The sequence below is a fragment of the Oncorhynchus tshawytscha genome, linkage group LG23 (assembly GCF_018296145.1).
Source record: "Oncorhynchus tshawytscha isolate Ot180627B linkage group LG23, Otsh_v2.0, whole genome shotgun sequence".
Classification (NCBI taxonomy): domain Eukaryota; kingdom Metazoa; phylum Chordata; class Actinopteri; order Salmoniformes; family Salmonidae; genus Oncorhynchus; species Oncorhynchus tshawytscha.
Genome location: NC_056451.1, coordinates 2,975,971 through 2,995,461, shown reverse-complemented (window position 1 = coordinate 2,995,461; position 19,491 = coordinate 2,975,971). Strand labels below are relative to the sequence as shown.

At 41.3% G+C, this 19,491-nt stretch overlaps 1 protein-coding gene across 1 annotated transcript; it reads right to left on the bottom strand.

Moving 5' to 3' along the window:
- Positions 1-11,195: 11,195 nt before the first annotated feature.
- On the bottom strand, positions 11,196-18,333 carry LOC121840574 (growth/differentiation factor 6-A-like). The gene is made up of 2 exons (XM_042304445.1): positions 17,861-18,333; positions 11,196-13,662 (listed from the first exon to the last, which is right to left on the bottom strand). Exons 1-2 carry the CDS (start codon positions 18,210-18,212, stop codon positions 12,770-12,772), a joined length of 1,245 nt encoding a protein of 414 aa, XP_042160379.1. The 5' UTR covers positions 18,213-18,333; the 3' UTR covers positions 11,196-12,769.
- Positions 18,334-19,491: the final 1,158 nt, after the last annotated feature.

Here is a 19,491-nt window from a genome sequence, read left to right as displayed (position 1 = left end):
TGAGAGGAGGAGAGCGTGTAGATGCGAGAAGGAATACAATGTGGCTGCTATGAAAGTGATCTGTTTTACGTGTGATCAATGTTGTATTCAATTCTGTTGAAAAAAACTGTTCTTAAATGGAAGCAAAGGAACAAAACCTGGATAAATATATCAGAATTTGGCAAATAGAAATTCTAGTTTGCAACTGTTGGACACATTTTCTCTCAACCTGTTTGCACCTACATTGTGACTTTCATTCATAAGGTTAGGTTGTAGCAGCGTCATGATGATTATAGGGCAAATGTGTGTATCATGTAGTAGCCTAACCCTATCAACGTTAAATTGAGCTGGGTGAATGGAATATGAATGACAGTCATCAATATGCTGTTATAGAAATATGGCCATTTCATGAAAAAAATGATCGTCCTCCCCTCATCTTAAACGGCACTGACCGCCACTGGATGTTTTCATATCAGAAAACACATTTCCATCCACAATTTTACGTGTGTAAAGGCATACTGTATATTTTTTAAATGGTACAGCTGTGATGGAAACCGCAAGTTTCGGTCCAAATTTATAAATGCCTGTTTGTTCACCATGGTGGGATCTTTTTGTGCCAGTTAAATTAAGTATGCGACAAATGGCGTTGGAAACGCTTTATACGCAAATACTGATACAATAACCATCATATCGAAGCGAAACTTGGATTCACACAATGAAATGGTGTGTGGTCCACCCACTATGACTTGTGAAAACATACAGTTTATTAGGTTACAGATCAAATAAGTTATTATGAACTTCAGAGGTGAAAGTGCACAGTGATGAATTTGATGCTCCTTTCAATAAATGTTGAGAGTCTTATTCTGGTGACATGATGATCGAGGCTTGACTGCCATTTGACAAATACAAATATTCTCATTCTTATCATAATAATCTCTAATGTAGGCTAGCCTACCCGCACAGCCTACTCCTCTGTGAGCTGTTGACTAGAGCACACGTACCAAAACCAGAGTAGGCACATTTGCTATTTAACAGTTTTGTGACAAAACTATAGGTATAGTTGAAAATGCAATAGAAACACATTGAACTTTAGATTTTAATTCGGTATATGAAAACTTAGTGTGCACTAAGTCATAAAACACTGATTTTTATCTGCAACAAGTCCATTTGGTGAAAACACACACCTTGTGGAAGAATTTGCATGTTTTCTTCATGCGGATTTTAAAATATTCGCATTAAAAATGTCCACCAATTGATAGAAAAAAAACCTAGCTACTAACATGTTAATTTCTACATCTGCTTGTGACAGTTTATTAACACAACTAATGGTTTAATGTAGAGCAACTCTGCACCATCTGTTAGGGGTGGGGTGGGGGGTGTGCGTGCATGTTTAAGGCCAGGGAGAGCAGGGAAGGTGGGTTGATGTGGAAGTAGTCCCAAATTAATCTGATTCAGTGCAATATTCTTGCAATCCTAGAAGGTTGAAAGAGAAACTCCAGATCTTAATTCAGACTTGCATTTCAAGCCCCCTCTGAAATAGACAAAGAGCTAATTGGTGAAGGCATCTGGATCCTGTGGCAGACCAGGCAGGGCCATACCATGGTGTACATTCCCAACCACGCCCGCCCCCTCCTCCCACTAACATCCTGTAACCACCCCCAGTCTGTTTATCACAATCTCCAACACAGGATCAAACATGAAAGGATGAGTGCTCACGAGAGCCTTTTTAGATTTTGGGGAAATGTGACATCTCTGGAAACATTTAGCCTGTCATTCCTGCTGGTGCTCTTCAAAGAGTGCAGAGAGGAATGAATTAATGTTGCTTCTGTACAAACATACTTCCTGTCCTCCACATCCCCTGCTACAAAGAATGTCTGATCCCCCTTTCATAATGGAACTGAAAGACAGATTATAGGGCTGTAATTGTAATGGGGTAGCAAATCATTTTTCATTTGGCACGTTTATCAACCCTGTGTATCAACTCTTGAGCTTGAATCACATTAGGGTTTCGTGAGGCTCTTTGCCATCCAAATATTATATTGTATCAGAGAAACACATGCCAGTTAATTCTAAATACAACTACACCTTAGAACTTGTATTTGTCACATACACATCAAAAGTAGCTATCCTGCCATGCAAGAAGCCTACACCAAGTGGTGCACTTCATACACCAATGTGTTTTACCATAAATAAACTCTAAAGATAACTTTAAGACTCTGCTCTGTATCACAGCAGCATTGTGACTGAGTAGCTAGCTTCCATTTGATGCCGAGGTGGTTGGTGAGTCATTGGCCCAGTCTGACACGGACATAGTCTTCAAGAGCAGGATGAGATTTGTCAGTCAGGACTCAGTGAGCACAGGGTCAAGTGGAGCAAATCAGACATCAGATCCAGACCGACCTGGAGCTCTGAACATCTTCACTGAAACCAAGCACAATACACACACACACACACAAGCACTGATGCACGCATGTACACACACACACACACACACACACATAGATATACACACAGACTCACACATACAGACACACACACTTGCACAGAGAGAGAAAGGAATGCTGTTTGCTCACTGTTTGCTCACTGTTTGCTCACTGTTTTCTCACTGCACTCGTCCATGAAAAAAATGTCCATCTCAGTTAGACATTCTCTTCTGTTCTCTCCTTCTGTTCCGCAGCATGTTCAGCTACCACTGCCCCTTACCACCCCCCTCACCCCGCTCCAGAAACACCACCACCACTTTACCAGCACAAAAAGATACGGCACGGCACTTTCCTTTTCACCCTAGCATGCAAGCCCCGGCCCCCACCCCATTTCTCCCACCTTTGTATCAGTTGAAAGGCATATGGTTACTGCCATTTGATTCCACCGGCTGAAAGTGCCTTTCACTTAACCGCAGTTCACAAAGAGGTCAGACTAGAGCAAACCGAAATATTGTGTGAGAGCTCTTTTTTTGTTTTGCTTAAGCTAAGAGATGTGAGAATAAAAGACCACAATAATTTATGTCGCTCTAAGTAGAAAGTGGTATTTTAAGGAATTAATCCAAATAAAAATCTAAAGTTATGGCAACTCCATATCATATAATTCAACTTTGAATAAATGCCCAATTTGAACCATGTTGGATGTCATAACATAAAGCAAAAATGGTCCTGAGGTATTACTCAGGTATTACGCCGGTGTTACGCCGTCTAGAAAGAAGATCTGAGAACAACAGTGGCTACAGTCTTTCTGTGTAAGTAATGTCATATGGTGACATTTTCAGTGACCGACGAAGGCCTGACATCTCAAATATCATGTCACAATGGAAAAATCAATCAGCAATCTGACATTTTTCCCCCCAGGGTTGATTGGAGAGCCGCATCAAAAATGTCGCCGTGGTCTCTCTGTGTGTAGCACGACAAGCCTGTGCTTAGGTCACAAAGGCCTCTGGGTCCTCTGGGCTATCTAGTCTCACCAGACCTCTTTGTCTCCGTCTGGTAAATGATTCATATCAACTGTTCCTCTGCTGACCTTGTTTGTTAAAAGACTTGTACCTGACAACTTTCCACAGTTTGTTCTCTGAAGAGAAACTGTTGGTGACACGCACAAGCCTTCTCCTGTTTCAAAATGTCTCCTTGTGTTGGGTATGACTTGTCAAATAAGTTCAGCACTTTAAAGCTCTTTGGGTCCCCACTGCCTGCCATATAGTCTCTTTTGTAAACCTTAATAATTGTAGCCATGACTCGGAGGGGACATTTTAGTATGTAGCCCTGTAATTAGACTGCTGCTCATCCATCAATTTATGGCCAATATTTTGCTAAGGCATAAAAGCTACTGAACTGTAGATTTGATTCACAGACCAACTTTAGGGAACCGCACCAAAACAGCCTCTGAAAAGAAACCACAGCAAGAGACCTCGGCACATCAAACACATCACTGAGAACCCAAAGAGATTACTGTTGGAAAAAGTTAACCGGTCTTTACTGTTTGCTTTTTTACAATGGTTACTTTCAGCAGGATAACATTTGGTGTGAATGTGTCATAGTTGGTTTGATTCTCTGCCTGATATCTGTCCACAGACCAGGGGCTCTCCGAGGAGGTCTCCACAGTTTACTCCCTCCCGTGAAAAGAGGCTGTCGGCCAGCCTGGAAGCCTACCTATTGGAGGGGCCATCAAACATGTATTTTTCTTTTAGACTGCTGCCAACAACCTCGGTGACCATATAGGCCAGCTCGGTAGGAGGAGAAAACTGCTCTTGAAACATTTTGACTTACTCCTAATTTGAATATGCACTTTTTTTTCATGTTTCATCCACTTTAGGGGAGAAGCCTTACAAAAACGTAACAACTCCGGAACTTCTCATCCTTGTGTGTGTGTGTAAAAGCGAAAAGGGGGTGGGAAGGGGATGGCATTCCTGAATAGAGGACTGAGTTGCACCATAAATCTGTCTCTCATCGGGAAGACAAAATGAAAAGGGCCCCCGTCATAAAACATCTGTAACAGTTCCATCCGCCACCAACGCGTAATGGGGTAATTGCTGTGAGGGGGCTGGGACAGCGTGAAGCCTTTTACTCTCTTTTGTACACCATGCAGTGTGTGTACGTGCTCTCCTGCTACCCAACCCAACACATGACACAAGAGCTATAAAACAGACAGTATCGGAGAATCCAAAGACTCCAAATCCAAATGCTTATTGAGCTTTGCCTAGAAAGACTGTGTGTGTGTGTGTGGGGGGGGCTTAGCAAACTGTCAAAGACCTGGTGTATGTTCCCCCTGCCCTGTTGCTTTGGTAACAGACAGGCTCATCCAATCTGAAGCTGCATTATTGATGTCTGATCTTTTCTGGAGGCTGGGCCTGGGCGCTGTGTCTTCCACACCTCGTAATCAAGCGTAATTGAGGTTAACTGTACGGCGTGGCTGAAACGCTAGACAGGTAAGCCGCAACGGCTCATGATTAATGTAGTGTGTTAGTGTTCTGGGCTCTGACCTTTTGAGATACCCCAGGCACCATTTTTAAGTGAAAGCTTTGCCTTTGCAGAGCTGTGGAGTTGCCCATCAAGTATTCCTAACACCCCACCACCCTGCCCCTCCATCTCCTACTCAGTGAGATCCTAGTCTTCCTGAATCATTGCCCCTGACCCATGTTAGTTTTTCTCCCTGTCTCGTTTTACAGTACAGAACAAAGACCTCTGTCTGTTTCTCCCATCTGGTCCATTGGTTTAATCAGGGGCTATGTTCTCACTAAATACGAATCAAACCAGGTTAATGTTCTATGTTGAAATGATTTCATATGGCTACCTGATGTATGGTTTCCAAATCACTCTGTTGGGTTGGACAAGCTCCCCTTATGGTGTGTGCTTGAGGTCTTGACCAATGAAAGGCATGCCCAGCCCCCAGGCCAAGCATCATCCTCCTGCCACCACCACTCCCGTTGCCGCAACAAATGTGATTTGACAGGGAGGTTGTGTGCTGGCTTTGCATAAGCATTGTCAAACATAAGCATTGTCAAAGTTACTGAGAAAATTTACTCTGGTCTTCAGCCCATTCAGATTCACATACAAACACACACCGACACTGGTCAGTCTCACACACAGATACTCAGACACATGCCCTCACAAAAAAAACTATCTATACGCACACACAGGACAAGCGCTCAGTGAGGTGCATCTATATTTGCATATGCTTATATGTCTACGGTAACGCCTGTGCTTAAGCCTTTGGTACACTGTCAATTTGAGGAAATGTTGCTTTCCTGGCAATAAGACAGTTCACCATCAGAGACATACTCCTGGTTAGTAGCAACAAGATGAAGAGAGATGAAAGGGCACTCTGGGACATTCCTTGAGAAAATAAACAGGCGCTTGAAAGGTGCCCCCATATAGATCAATCAACATCACCCAATTGACATTCTGTTTCTGGTGGAATCTTCAGTCAGTGCTTTTATTTTAAAACCTTTCCCTCGGGATCAAGTCTTCCAAACGCCCCTCCCTCACCCCAATTTACAGCACCCCTCGCAAAAATCTATCCATGCTCCAATTTGATTTGGGATATTGAGATAGGATAGATAGTAAAGTGAAGAGGGCCTCAAAGGGTGTGATGTAATACAATTAGCAGGTGATCTGCAGGGAAGTGGAGGTGTCCGCCAGTCTGTCCCCCGTATGGCCTGATGGTACCCCTGATGGTGGGGTAGGGTGGGCTACCATAGGGCCACAGAGGGTCCTGGCTAACCTTCCGCAGGGCTGGAGAAAAAAGAAGCCCAGCAGATGCCCCATCAGAGGGAACACCATAGTCCTTTGTTATGCTACTCCTGTGCTTTCCTTTTTTTTTCTTACTTAGTGAGCAGCTGCCAAGGGCAACCACCTCTCTTTACAGCATCACTGTCTCTTGTGAGTCAATCGCAGGAAATATAAAAGTTAAAATCATGATAGATAGAAAAGGGTTCAATCATTTCTTCTTTTCTCTCTCATTCCCTCTTGGTTGCCCCGCTCAACACGCTCGACTGTCTGCCTCAGAAGAAAATAAGTATGTGGACTAAATGGGACCTCTGGCATTAAGGCACAAGCAAGTATATTTAATGTTTGGATCTGCCCCAGCCTTTGTGTGCAGGCCAGTGGTTCAATGCAGGTTGTCAGTGGGGTCAGTCCAGGCATCTGCCGCTACTCTGCAGCACTCATCTGCCCATCTGTGTATGCTGCTGTCCTTCTGTCCTCCAACACACGCTCACACACACACACACACACACACACACACACACACACACACACACACACACACACACACACACACACACACACAGACACACACACATACACACACACACATTACACAATATACATGCATGTTCACTCACATTCAAATATACTTGTACACTCTAAACCAACACAATTTGTGTGTGCACGCACACACTCTGGGGTTCTGAGTATTTATTTTCTTTCATAGGGAAAGAAACCACCTTGCACTGGCCTGTGAGGTAAAGGGGAGGTTAGGGAATGAGCCACAACCCAGCCAGGCTCTATTAGATGGAAGGAATTAAAAAGGAATAAGGAGGAATCTCTTTCCAGAGATAAACAGAAATCTCTGAGAGGAGAAACAGACACTGAACATCCATGATAAAGAAATTCCAATTTGATGTCATCAATAGTGTCATGAACAGTTTGAGTTCAGGCCTTTGTACTGTGCAAGCATTCCCTTTCCCTGCATCCCAAATGCAGCCATTCAACAAATCACAATGAGAGTTCTCATACTTAACAAAAATTATATCATATTTCACTATGCCCATTTCCCTATATACTCACTGAAAAGTTGCTTGCAGCCCAAATGTTAAGTTTGATTTATCTCCTCACTGCACAGTTTATGAGGACATCACTGATAACAGTGGGGTTAGGTATGGGGGAAATGTCTATCTCTATTGGAGCCAACTTGTGTTTTTAGACATTGGAGAGACTCCCGGACGGTTTGGAGAAACACATTGTAGATCTTGACTTTGTTATCATGCAACATCATGGACCATGAAGAGGTGGTCCACAGATGTGGGGTGTCAAGGCTATTTGTGTTAAACATTCTCCGCATATTCTGATGAAAAAGGAGCTGTGCCTTTGCCAATACAACACTGGTTAAATAAATATATTAGATAGAAATGTTAAACAAGGCACTCTCTCGGAATGGCTTCGCCATACTGGTGACTAAGACAATTATGCAACTATGAGGACGAACCTGTTATTCTTTATGAAACCATTAAAGCTAACGAGTGAGTGATGGATGCGACTAAACTAAAGCATTCCTTCCTTTTCATAGGCATGCAACCATTCTCAAAACTTCCTCCATCAACCCAGCGTCCAAGCCAGAGATATAATGCCTGTGTCCAATAAAATAACGGGACCTAAAATGTAAGGGGAATTGAAATTCCAAGCCCTCATTTTTCACAGAAGCAGCGTACGCCATCTCACAGGTAAGGTAAGAGCATAGAGGACATTTGACTAATGGCAGTCAACTTGTCACACACATTATGTCTTTCCTTTCAGACCTGTGTCTGTGTTTACATTTGTACTGCACGTCTGCTAGTAAGGTATCAACATGCTATGGGTATCACCAACAGACTGCACTTTAGGGGAGTTAGCAAGTGGACCTAGCATTAGCCACATAGCATCCTGATGCTATTCAATGCTGACACACAGACATAGCCTGAAGGGCCATTTGGTTTTTGCTCAGGGAAGTGGTTGCTGTGTCAGTCATTTGCAGGGGCAACTAAAGAGTGCACTTAGTGTCCTCTCTTTCCCCCAGCAACCATGCGGGGAGTGACATGATACTGTACAAGAGCCTGGACAACGTATAACATTTCAAAGTCATTTCCTAATTGTTTCCAGGCCAAGGTCGATAGCCTATATGGAAGCAATCCCTGCTTTCAAACTTTTTCATCCTCAGATTGGGAAACATTAAAGTGTTAAGTAAACTTGACCCAGGGGGGTGGCTAATTCATTGGGAAATAGCTGTGGTTCATCCATTCAGTACCATATCAGTGACAGTCAATGCATTTCCTTCTACTTGAATGGCCACCACATGTTAACATAGTTTTAGCATCGCGCTGAGCCGGCAAAACACTGAACAATGACACTCATTGTCTGTTTACATGTTAGTGAAAACACTAAATTATCCTGTGGCTTGAATCAGAGAGCCCTATGACTTCCAATAAGTTCATGACCTACACAGTACCATTAGATCAATCATAGCTTAAAGTGCCTTCAGAAAGTATTCAGACCCCTTGACTTTTTCCACATTTTGTGACGTTACAGCCTTATTCTAAAATTGATTAAATAAATAAAAAATCTCAGCAATCTACACACAATAGCCCATAATAACGAAGTGAAAACAGGTTTTTAGAAATGTTTGCAAATGTATTCAAAAAACTAACAGCAATACCTTATTTACATATGTATTCAGACTATTTGTATGAGACTCGAAATTGAGCTCAGGTGCATCCTGTTTCCATTGATCATCCTTCAGATGTATCTACAACTGATTGGAGTCCACCTGTGGTGATTTCAATTGATTGGACATGATTTGGAAAGCACACACCTGTCTATATAAGGTCCCACAGTTGGCAGTGCATGTCAGAGAAAAAAACAAGCTGTGAAGTAAAATAAATTGTCCATAGAGCTCCGAGACAGGCTTGTGTCGAGGCACAGATCTGGGGAAGGGAACCAGCATCGAAGGTCTCCAAGAACACAGTGGCCTCCATCATTCTTAAATGGAAGAAGTTTGGAACCACCAAGACTCTTCCAGTGTTGGCTGCCAGGCCAAACTGAGCAATCAGGGGAGGAAGGGCCTTTTTTCAGGGAGGTGACCAAGAACCCGATGGTCACTCTAACAGAGCTCCAGAGTTCCTCTGTGGAGATGGAAGAAAAATGCAGAAGGACAACTATCTCTGCAGCACTCTACCAAACATGCCTTTATGGTAGAGTGGCCAGATGGAAGCCACTCTTCAGTAAAAGGCACATGACAGCCTGCTTTGAGTTTGGCAAAGGCACCTAAGGACTTTCAGACCATGAGAAACAAGATTTTCTGGTCTGATGAAACCAAGATTGAACTCTTTGGCCTGAATGCCAAGCGTCACGTCTGAAGTAAACCTGGCACGATCCCTATGGTGAAGCATGGTGGTGGCAGCATCATGCTGTGGGGATGTTTTTCAGTGGCAGGGACTGGGAGACTAGTCAGGATCGAGGCAAAGATGAATGGAGAAAAGTACAGAGAGATCCTTGATGAAAACCTACTCCAGAGTGTTCAGGACCTCTGAATGGGGCGAAGGTTCATCTTCCAGCCAGACAACGACCCAAATCACACAGCCAAGACAACACTGGAGTGGCTTTGGGACAAGTCTATGAATGTCCCTGAGTGGCCCATCCAGAGCCTGGACTTGAACCTGATCAAACATCTCTGGAGGGACCAGAAAAAAGCTGTGCAGCAACACTACCCACCCAACCTGACAGAGCTTGTTAGGATCTGCAGAGAAGAATGGGAGAAACTACCCAAATACAGGTGTGCCAAGCTTGTAGCGTCATACCCAAGAAGACTCGATGCTCTAATCACTGCCAAAGGTGCTTCAACAAAGTACTCTGAGTAAAGGGTCTAAATACTTATGCAAATGCGATATTTTATTTTTTATAAATTAGCAAACATTTCTAAAAACCTGTTTTTGCATTGTCATTATGGGGTATTGTGTGTAGATTGATGAGGGAAAACAACAATGTTATCAATTTTAGAATAAGACTGTATAGTAACAAAGTGTGTAAAAAGTCAACGGGTCTGAATACTTCCCGAAGGCACTGTATATCAACTCCTACCAATAAAGATGTATGCTTTGTTTACATTGCATACATTTTTAAAGGAAGCTGAACTCCATTGCCACCACCACTGAGTTCTACTGCATGAGTTCTACAACAACTATAACTCTCAATGTCAAGCGCTTCGGTGCTGTAACCAGCAGCACTAACTATAATCCTACATGGGTAGAATGATCTGTATCCCCTGCTAGAAATAAAACACCATGCTTTGCTAAAAACTAGTTTTGTAATTCAAGCACATTTAATGGTTAAAATTTGGAAGTACATCATGGATTCATTGTGATCCGATAAGACTGATATTAATGAAATATGCATAGATAGGGTTGAGCAACAGAACACTATACAAACAAACAGCATATCTGCTTATATACAGGCTTTGAAAGAAAGGGTAAAACAAGTGATTCTTTTTCCATAGTTAATATAATCCAATGATCAAAGGAGACATTCTTCTCACTTCTTATTTTGGTCAACATGAAAAAATGCACAGAGGCCTGATTGAAGTGTGAATTTTTCCCATTATTCAAATCAAATCCATGTAGACCACTTGATTTAGCATGATATGTACAATAACGTTAGGTACTGTAATTAGTGTGATTCATATCTGTAACTTCATTAGAAACAAGCAGAGTTATAAATCACCTAAAAACGATGTTTTCTCTCTGTCACAGAGGATCAACTCACAGATTTCTGGGAAATTAATTATAGGGGGGAGTTAAGTCATCCGAAGCACAAGAGTGTTGGATGTTTTTTTCTTCACTTTATTAGTACAGTAATAGTGTGGAATAATATCCATTAATGGAATAATATCCATTAATATATATATATATATATATATATATATATATATATATATATATTGGCCTATATAAATGTATAATTTCTATATAAATGTATATTTCATATCATTTAAAAAGAATTTAACACAGTTGAATGCACCTCAGAACTCAGAACCTAGGTAATTATGAGGTAGACATCAATAATGGTATTTTCACCCTCAACATTTTTTTTTATACAGCTTAAATTACTCTCGTCAATGTAAGAAATATATGATTATCATGAAACTCTGTACATCACAATTAATAAAATTATTATAGAATAGATATTATAACGATTTGAGTGCATTTAAAGTATGTACATTTACAAAGAAATGCCTTTTGTCATTTCTTCATAAGTTGCACTTGTAAAGTTTTAACTATACAAATATTTACAGCTCAAATAATGAACAGCAGTGCATTCAAAGCTAATGTGCATTTAAATATCTCGTTTGCGAGTCTTTTCTGGTCAGTCGATTATCATGAAAAAAGGTGTTCTTCCTGACTACATGACATTGGCGCAGTCAGTTGTGGAAGTGCCTTTAGTAAAGATGCAGACGTTGAAGATGCAAATGTTTGTCTTGATTATTTAACGTGGCCTTTGGTGTCCCCACGTGCTCCTGTGCGCAACCGGGTCCAACTGCCTTTCAGTGTGCCTTCAGCAAGTCATCGAAATACAGTCAGCTGTCAATGGCAGGCACAATACGAATGCCTATGTCCATGTCCATGTTAAGAATCGTCTGTTTAGTCTTGCATTCGTTGCCCGAGGGCTGTGATGACTCGAGCGCGCACTCCATTCTGATGAAACAGGACGCACAGGGAAATCTCTTGTAGGCATATCTGCGCTATCTCTTTTCCTCAGCGCCCGTTGTGTGTTTGGTAGATTACATTCACCTTTTAGAGAGAGAGGGAGAGAGAGAGAGAGAGAGAGAGAGAGAGAGAGAGAGAGAAAGAGAAAGAAATAGATTTGAAAGAGAGAGATTGGAGAGGGGGGGTGCTAGGGCCGATTGATAACGCATCAGAAGAGCTCGATAGTTTCAGCTGGACACTGGCAGTGAGCCTGGAAACACCCGCTACAAATGAGTCCTCTTTACAAGACCGTTGCAGGGAGCTGCAACAATGCACAAGGGCTATCCCGTGACTGCGGCCTAGTTTGAACAGGTGCATTCCACTGTGCCCATATTGGACAGAATCCACTGATGGAACATCAAGAATTCCAAGTCTGCTCAGAAAAATAAAAAATAATAGCATATCACTAGTATGTTGATACCCACTCCTCTACTGCGGACTAATGGTTTATGACGACCTGCCTATCCATGTCCGGGCCTCGCAAAACAATAGACTATGCTCTTCAAAAACACATCAGATGGACGCAAATGTAGGCTAGGAGTAGGTATTAGTTTAACACAACAATTGGACATCTAAGGCTATGTGAGATTGTACGGAGATTAAATTTGATCAAAAATAAATATGCTTGCATAGGCCTACACTACAAATGATGTCTCTCGCGGATCCCTTTTGAGTGAAGTTTAGGTGCACCATGATATGGCAAGAACGCATGGGTCTATATGCTTAAGATATGCCACCGCTTTCATATCCTGACCTGGACCGAGTGACTTATCTTTGATTTTGCGGGGTTTAAATACGCAGAAGAAAAGGACGCTACCTGCAGCCACACTGCTCTACCACCATGTCCTCATACTGTTTGTACACAACGTTATTGCCCGAGTCTATGTAAAGAATGCTGATGGGACTGAGTTTGGTGGGAACACAACAGCTAGGAGGTGTGCTATTGGGATCCATTGAATTCATGAGAGTTTGAATGATGGCATGGTTTGTTGGCTCTAAATGCGATCTCAAAGGGAAATCGCACACGCCCTCACAGTGGTACGCCTCGTAATCCAATGGCGCAATGATCCAGTCATCCCACCCTAGCTCTTTGAAATTAACGTGCAGAGCCTTTTTGCTGCATCTAGATTTGGACTTTTTGCCATGTCTTTTCCCATGCCGATTGTTCAATGCAGTCCTCCGTCGGCGCCTGGCTTTGAACCGCAGGCCCCTCTCCTCCTCCGACCTGCTCCCCGATCCACGAGACCTGATCTTCTCTTTCATTTCGTTGAACAGGTTCTCCCTTTTCTTGGACCTGGTGTAAACCACCAAGATGGCCTTCTCTTGCTGAGTTCGACCGGTTCTGTCAAATCCCATCTGTTTTAAATCGATTTCCATTTCTGATTTACCAAGAGTGCCCTTGAGCTGGAGACAAAGCTGGCTCCCCTGGGCAGAGTGATGCCGGTTTTTAAACATTTCCCACACGTTCAAAACCTCCCATCCTGGTTTTCGGGAATCCAGAGGATCAAGGGATCTTGCATCCAGTAGCCGTTCTGATCGACAGGAGAGTAATTGAATGTCATAGAGACCTGTCGGGGACGTTTGCAAATCCCCGGGTACTTTTCTAAATATCCTTAATTCAGCTCCAACCAACTCCTCTTTGTCTGAAAGGGTTGAGACATCAAACAGATACTTTTGTCTTCGCAAAGGAGAGTGCAAGAGATCGTCTGCAAGATAAAAAGAAATAATTGCAGTCAGATTCACTTAGGGTGTACAGTGTTCAGGAGAGGGAGTGGGAGGAGGAGGGTTCACATTCTCACAAAAAGGCCAGATCCACTGGCCTTCTTTCTTGTTTTTCAGTGCCCATTCAAAAGTCGAGCTGAGACAAACTACGACTGACACGTCATTTCTGAGCAGAAAGGGTGCATTATAATTTACTGTATAATAACCATCTTCACTCTTAACATCAATAATCAACAGATGCAAACTTAGCAGAACAACTACCATAACAACTACCATAATAATTAATTATTTAGATTTGCCCATTATGCCTAATATTATAAGGTGTCGCCTGTTTGAATCAATTTATTTCCATGGTAGTAAGATATAATTGTTGAGACAGTAACCTGAATATTGTAGGCTAAGCCTATGATCATAATACAACAGCTGGCAATGACCTCTTTCGGTCTCTCTCTCTCTCTCTCTCTCTCTCTCTCTCACACACACACACACACACACACACACACACACACACACACACTGTCCTTTTGGATTTTATACACTTTCGATGTGCAAAATACCGTTCAGTAGCCTATAATCCTATAATTTTGCCCTGTACTTTAAATGTTGCAAATTTTTACTATTAGATAAGACTCGAAATATAGCCTATGTATTTTAATTCTTATGGGGAGAAATGTGAAATTCGGAAGCAAACTTCAATTGAATTGTCAATTGAATCTTATCATCATTTTTGTATGTTAATGTGGGCTATTGTTTTCTAATAACACCCCAAATGAATCACTTCAGAGAATACTTTGCTTTTTCAATGTAGGTCTATCATCACTAAACGAAGAGCCTGATTAAATTAGTGACTATTTTATCAAACCAGTTTATTAATTATTCTTTGCTTGGGAAATATTACTTCTGAAACGATTATCAAAGTTGTGGAGCATAAAAACGAGGGGCCTAGTGACATGACGGGAGGAGATTCTGCCAGACTCAACCGACCGAAGGCGACATAGCTTACTGTACACTCAACTGAACAATACACAATTAATATATTATTCCCTGCTCGAGACCCACGAGGCCCAGGCTACACTTATTTGATCCCAGCGAAGCAATGTGCTCTCATATAAGTTGTAATATTTTTAATTTCTGCTGTAAAAGGTTTACTGGCGGAATGCAGTGTTTTTTAAAAATATCTAAAACCCAAGGTTTCATAAAATACATTAGAGCTTTTAAAACACAGTTTTCTAAAGATTTTTCGATTACTTAAGAGACATTTAGATTTTTGTCATATTTTATCAGTCAAATATAATTATACATAGGCATAATAGGGTAAATGCTCAAAAAGGCTGAAGTAAAAACGAATCTGTTTTACTTTGAAGGCTACCATGAAAAAATGTGTTGCCCAAACACAGTGCGATTTTCTTCAGCATTCACGATAACAGGAATATACTAGGCATACATAAGACAGATCAACCTGTGGTCTTGGGAAATATCAATCAAATGTTATTCCGTCCATCAAATTAAATGCACTGGAAAATGTGTTCCTTAATAAAAACAACATTTGTGGGTAGCCTGTTCTAGGCCTAAACAATTGCTCCCTATGTATAGGCTATTAATCTATAAATCCAACATAGATGCCATATTTCAAAATAATATGAGTTTATTCGAAATAGATATTTGAATTTGGTTGCCAATACTTTCCCCCCTCTGTGAACCCTGCATAGTTTAATAGTAAACGTAGAGTGAAACCTTGTGTTTGTTTCAGTAACTTTGCGCGTATGGTCTGCATTAAGGTTTTTTATAAGACCTCAAACAAATCGTATACAAGGTCACCAAATAATTAACAGTTCTGAATTCCCCTCTTCCTCATTAAAATACTTCCCCGCTTATATTTCATCTCCTCTTGCCAACGACAACATTCCCGGTTCAAAAGTGCTTGGCCTGATTATGCTGACTTTAAGTTACAGCGCGAATCTGTTTTAAATAACTTGACAATGCAGTTTGTTGATTTTGAGATATGATTCGACAAAATTAAGATACACATTTCGATTCACCTCATTTGCTTGGAAAATATAAACATTTGGACATAATGGAGCCTGTGCGTAATTTACATATTTATCTGACCAAAATAGGAACGATACGGCGTCAACCACTTATGTTAGGCCTATTGTTGTATTATCTGAGGTTGTGGACAACATATAACATTGATGTTACGCTTTCCTCTATGTATTAGGCTGCGACTTTCTAAAGGCTGAGAAAGAGAGCGAAGAGAGGAGCGAAAGAGAGAGAGACTTCTAGTGCTGTGGCTTCCGAGGCCAGCGAGCACCATCTGCGTTTTAATGAGTTACTTCAAGTGCCAAAAGTCATTTTCATACATTTGGTTTATTCTTGTCTGACCTTGCGACCACAACGAACATAGGGACGTCTCCCATTCTGTTTCGCATAAATTGTTTTCATTTTACCTGCAGAGGGGAAAAGCTACACAATATAAAATATTTCAGTTTTATACAAAAAATGTCGTCTATCGTACAAGTGTTTCCAAAAAACAGCTGTGCGTAATAGCTGAAAAACGCAAAATTAAAATATTACGCACAAACGTTGTCGCTTGAGTATTACTGTTCGGACTTTTTAAAGTGCAAAAAAATAGTATGTTGTAGTCTATTATACAATACAACTCAACACTCGAGGGCCTGGTAGAATCTTAACAGAAACCACCAATGTGCTGAGAGAACGGAATAAAAATATATTTTCAGCAATTAAAGTGGCGGTCGCACAGCGAGGTACACAGTAAAATACTAACCACTTCGTAGCGAAGGACATGGTCTTATATTTTTTTCCTTTGTTTTTGGTGATGTGCCATTGGCTGAGCTGGGTCATTATGGGAGAATAGACAGTATTTGATATGTTATGACATGAACACTCAATTAGATCACGAGTTCAAATACTCCAATCAGCGGTTCGATGCTAAGCAACCCTCAGAGAGTCCAGAGAAGGGTCAGAGCCAGTGACACATCAAATCAAAATCAGGGGGAAAGTGAGGCTTTTTCACATGTTACAGATGGGAAATAATGCCAATAATGACGTTAACTGATTGTATTTCTCCTCTAAAGATAAAGCTGACTTACATGTGTTCGGTTTGTTGGTGTTTATCTGGCGTTGTTTGTCTAATCAAATCCGTCAAATCACTTGGTTACAGAGTTAACTGTCCCTAATCACCTGCAGCCCACCACCTGCAGCCCACCCTAACCCATTCAAATATAACCGTTTATTAACTGCAGAGTTGGCCATACAGATTGCACTGATGGCATGACGATCTGTAACACAAAATGTTCATTCCTATCCTGATGCAAGCCAACTGTAATTTCCTGTTTGATGTGTTCACTGAGTCCTACACCAATGTGTAAATTAATGCACAAGTTCTGTGGAAATATAACTTTTTCTATGATTATCTCAATTGGCCCTGTTTTGAGTCTAGTCTGACGACAAGGCAAGGTTTGAACAGGATGGGTTTGGTGCAAGCGGGGACTCGTAGAGAATGATTTACTACCTTCATTTAGATAGGGCCTCAATTAGTGTTTTATTGTCGTGTAACCTGGGGGTCAATGTAAGTATAATATAACTTTATACTTTCCAAAACTGACGTACTCCTATGGCTCTTTAAACTGTGTCCCAAGGGCTCAAATGGAACTGAATGCGACAACAAAACGTAATGCGTCCCTCATAAACGGTCCTAAAGCTCCAGTGCAACTAAAATAACTTTGAGGCTGACAAGATAATTGCACTTTAGCTTGTGAAATATCGTTTTATGCATTAATTAATGGTACATTTTACAATTCAAGCTGTTACATATTTAGATTGGATCACATCTAAATCTGCACCATCGAGTGATAGGCCAGCACACTATTTTGATGTGGTTATTTTATGTTATTTTATGGCAGTCTTTGTGGGTCAAGAGTAGAACAGGGACACAATTGTTCCACATTTCAACTTGCAACTCCAGCATGTCGTTCAATAAGAGAGACATTGTAAAATTAATAGTTTATGTTATTGTGAAAGGGGCTTTATTTTCCAGATTAAAAAATGCATACCATGGCTGCAGCGATGTGTGCAAATCTAGAACAAATGTAGCAAGATTCTCACTTGGTCGTATGCAACGGTAGTAGACTACATAGCTAAGTCATTTTAGTTGTGACCAACCTGTTCCTCTGTCCACAAAACTTGTTATGGTGTTTGCAGACTTTGAGGAGCGGAAAAAACTTGCGTTTAGTCCGAGTCTCTCTGCAGCCGAATACGTCCTGTATATGGAGAGCATGTAATCGTGGGGCACAATTGCGTCCTTATTAAAGTCTTCTCCGTGATGGCTTAAGATAGGAGATGATGCGAAGATCTCTTTGGGAAATTTGGTTGACCTTTGTCCATCATGAAGGATCTTGGCTCCCTTGTTTCTCCTTGGCACAGAGGGAGATATGATGGCAGCTGACTGAAAACATGGTATATTCCAAATGAAGATCAGTAACATATATAACGATAGTACTTGAAATGCGTCCATGGTGGTAGTGTCCCAAATATGTTTCAAAGCCCTCTCCACAATGAAGCGATTTTAGACAGCAAGAGCTGAAGATAGACTGCGCGTCAGAGCTAGACTTCTGCGTTCCCTTCTCACCAGAAAAGTGCGTTCGCGCCCTCGACATCGCACAAGAGCCGAGACTGTTGAATCAACAGAGAAACACGCCCACTTGCAGACGCTCATGTAGGCTACTTATTGGAGAACTTTTCCCAGTCTTTCTATGGACGTTGAGACGGAAGAGACATCTCTGACGGGCGAGGAGTCGTGTCTCACCGCCATAAGTTACGCCACAGGATGCCAAGTCTAAAGGTACAATAACACGTTGACAAAGGTCAAGAGGTGGACAAAGATTTCAACAGAGCAGAGGTCATGGAACTTTCCAACCCAGCTGACAGAGTAGCCTATTGGCCTATATTGATGAATGTACCCAATTATCTAAGACCCCTATAAACTTTTATGCACGAAAACATGAAGATCGGTGATTTATTTCAAACATGCAAATTTTTTGGGGCCATTTTGTTTTTACACCTTTAGCAATAGTTCAGCTATTTGGATGTTCTACATCCCTAACGAAGGTCACAGATGCAATTTTGACTTTTCAAGACAAATTCCTCGGTTATATATATATATATTGTATTTATGTCCGTAAACCATACTGGCAATGTCCCCGAGGGCATCAATAGATTATGAAAGTACCGAAGAGAATATGTTCCATTCAATAAAATATATGGCAAGAAGAACACTATTCATTACGCTATTCAGCCTCTCTTTTTGCTGTACTCTACCGACCTCCAATGGTATTTCCGTGAACTGCAGGTGGCTTCAAAATCATACGAACCATACTTCTCTTAATATCTAGGCCCACTTGATGAAGACATGATAATAATTTATCCTCAAAAATGTGTCATTCAGATCATGATAAGGCCACCATGTCTCCAGATAAAGGACTTAATGAAAATCCCTTGTGGAAATCTCCACTCTTGAACGGGTTAGTGTTAAGATGTGTACATAGGCCTTGTCAGTAACATATTCACTAACTGTGGTGTTAGTAGGTCAACAAACAGGCAAGGTCCTTCACAGTGATAAGATGTCAAATTGTTTGAGAAAGGAAACAACTTCACAGTGATTGATAATGCATGCAGGCATTGATGCATGCACTAATTGTGTGTCTGCCATAGCTTTTACTCTGTGTATGTTTAGGACTATAGCCTATTTCTATGCAGACCCTATTTCTAATGACAGTTGGGTAAGATTGGATCCA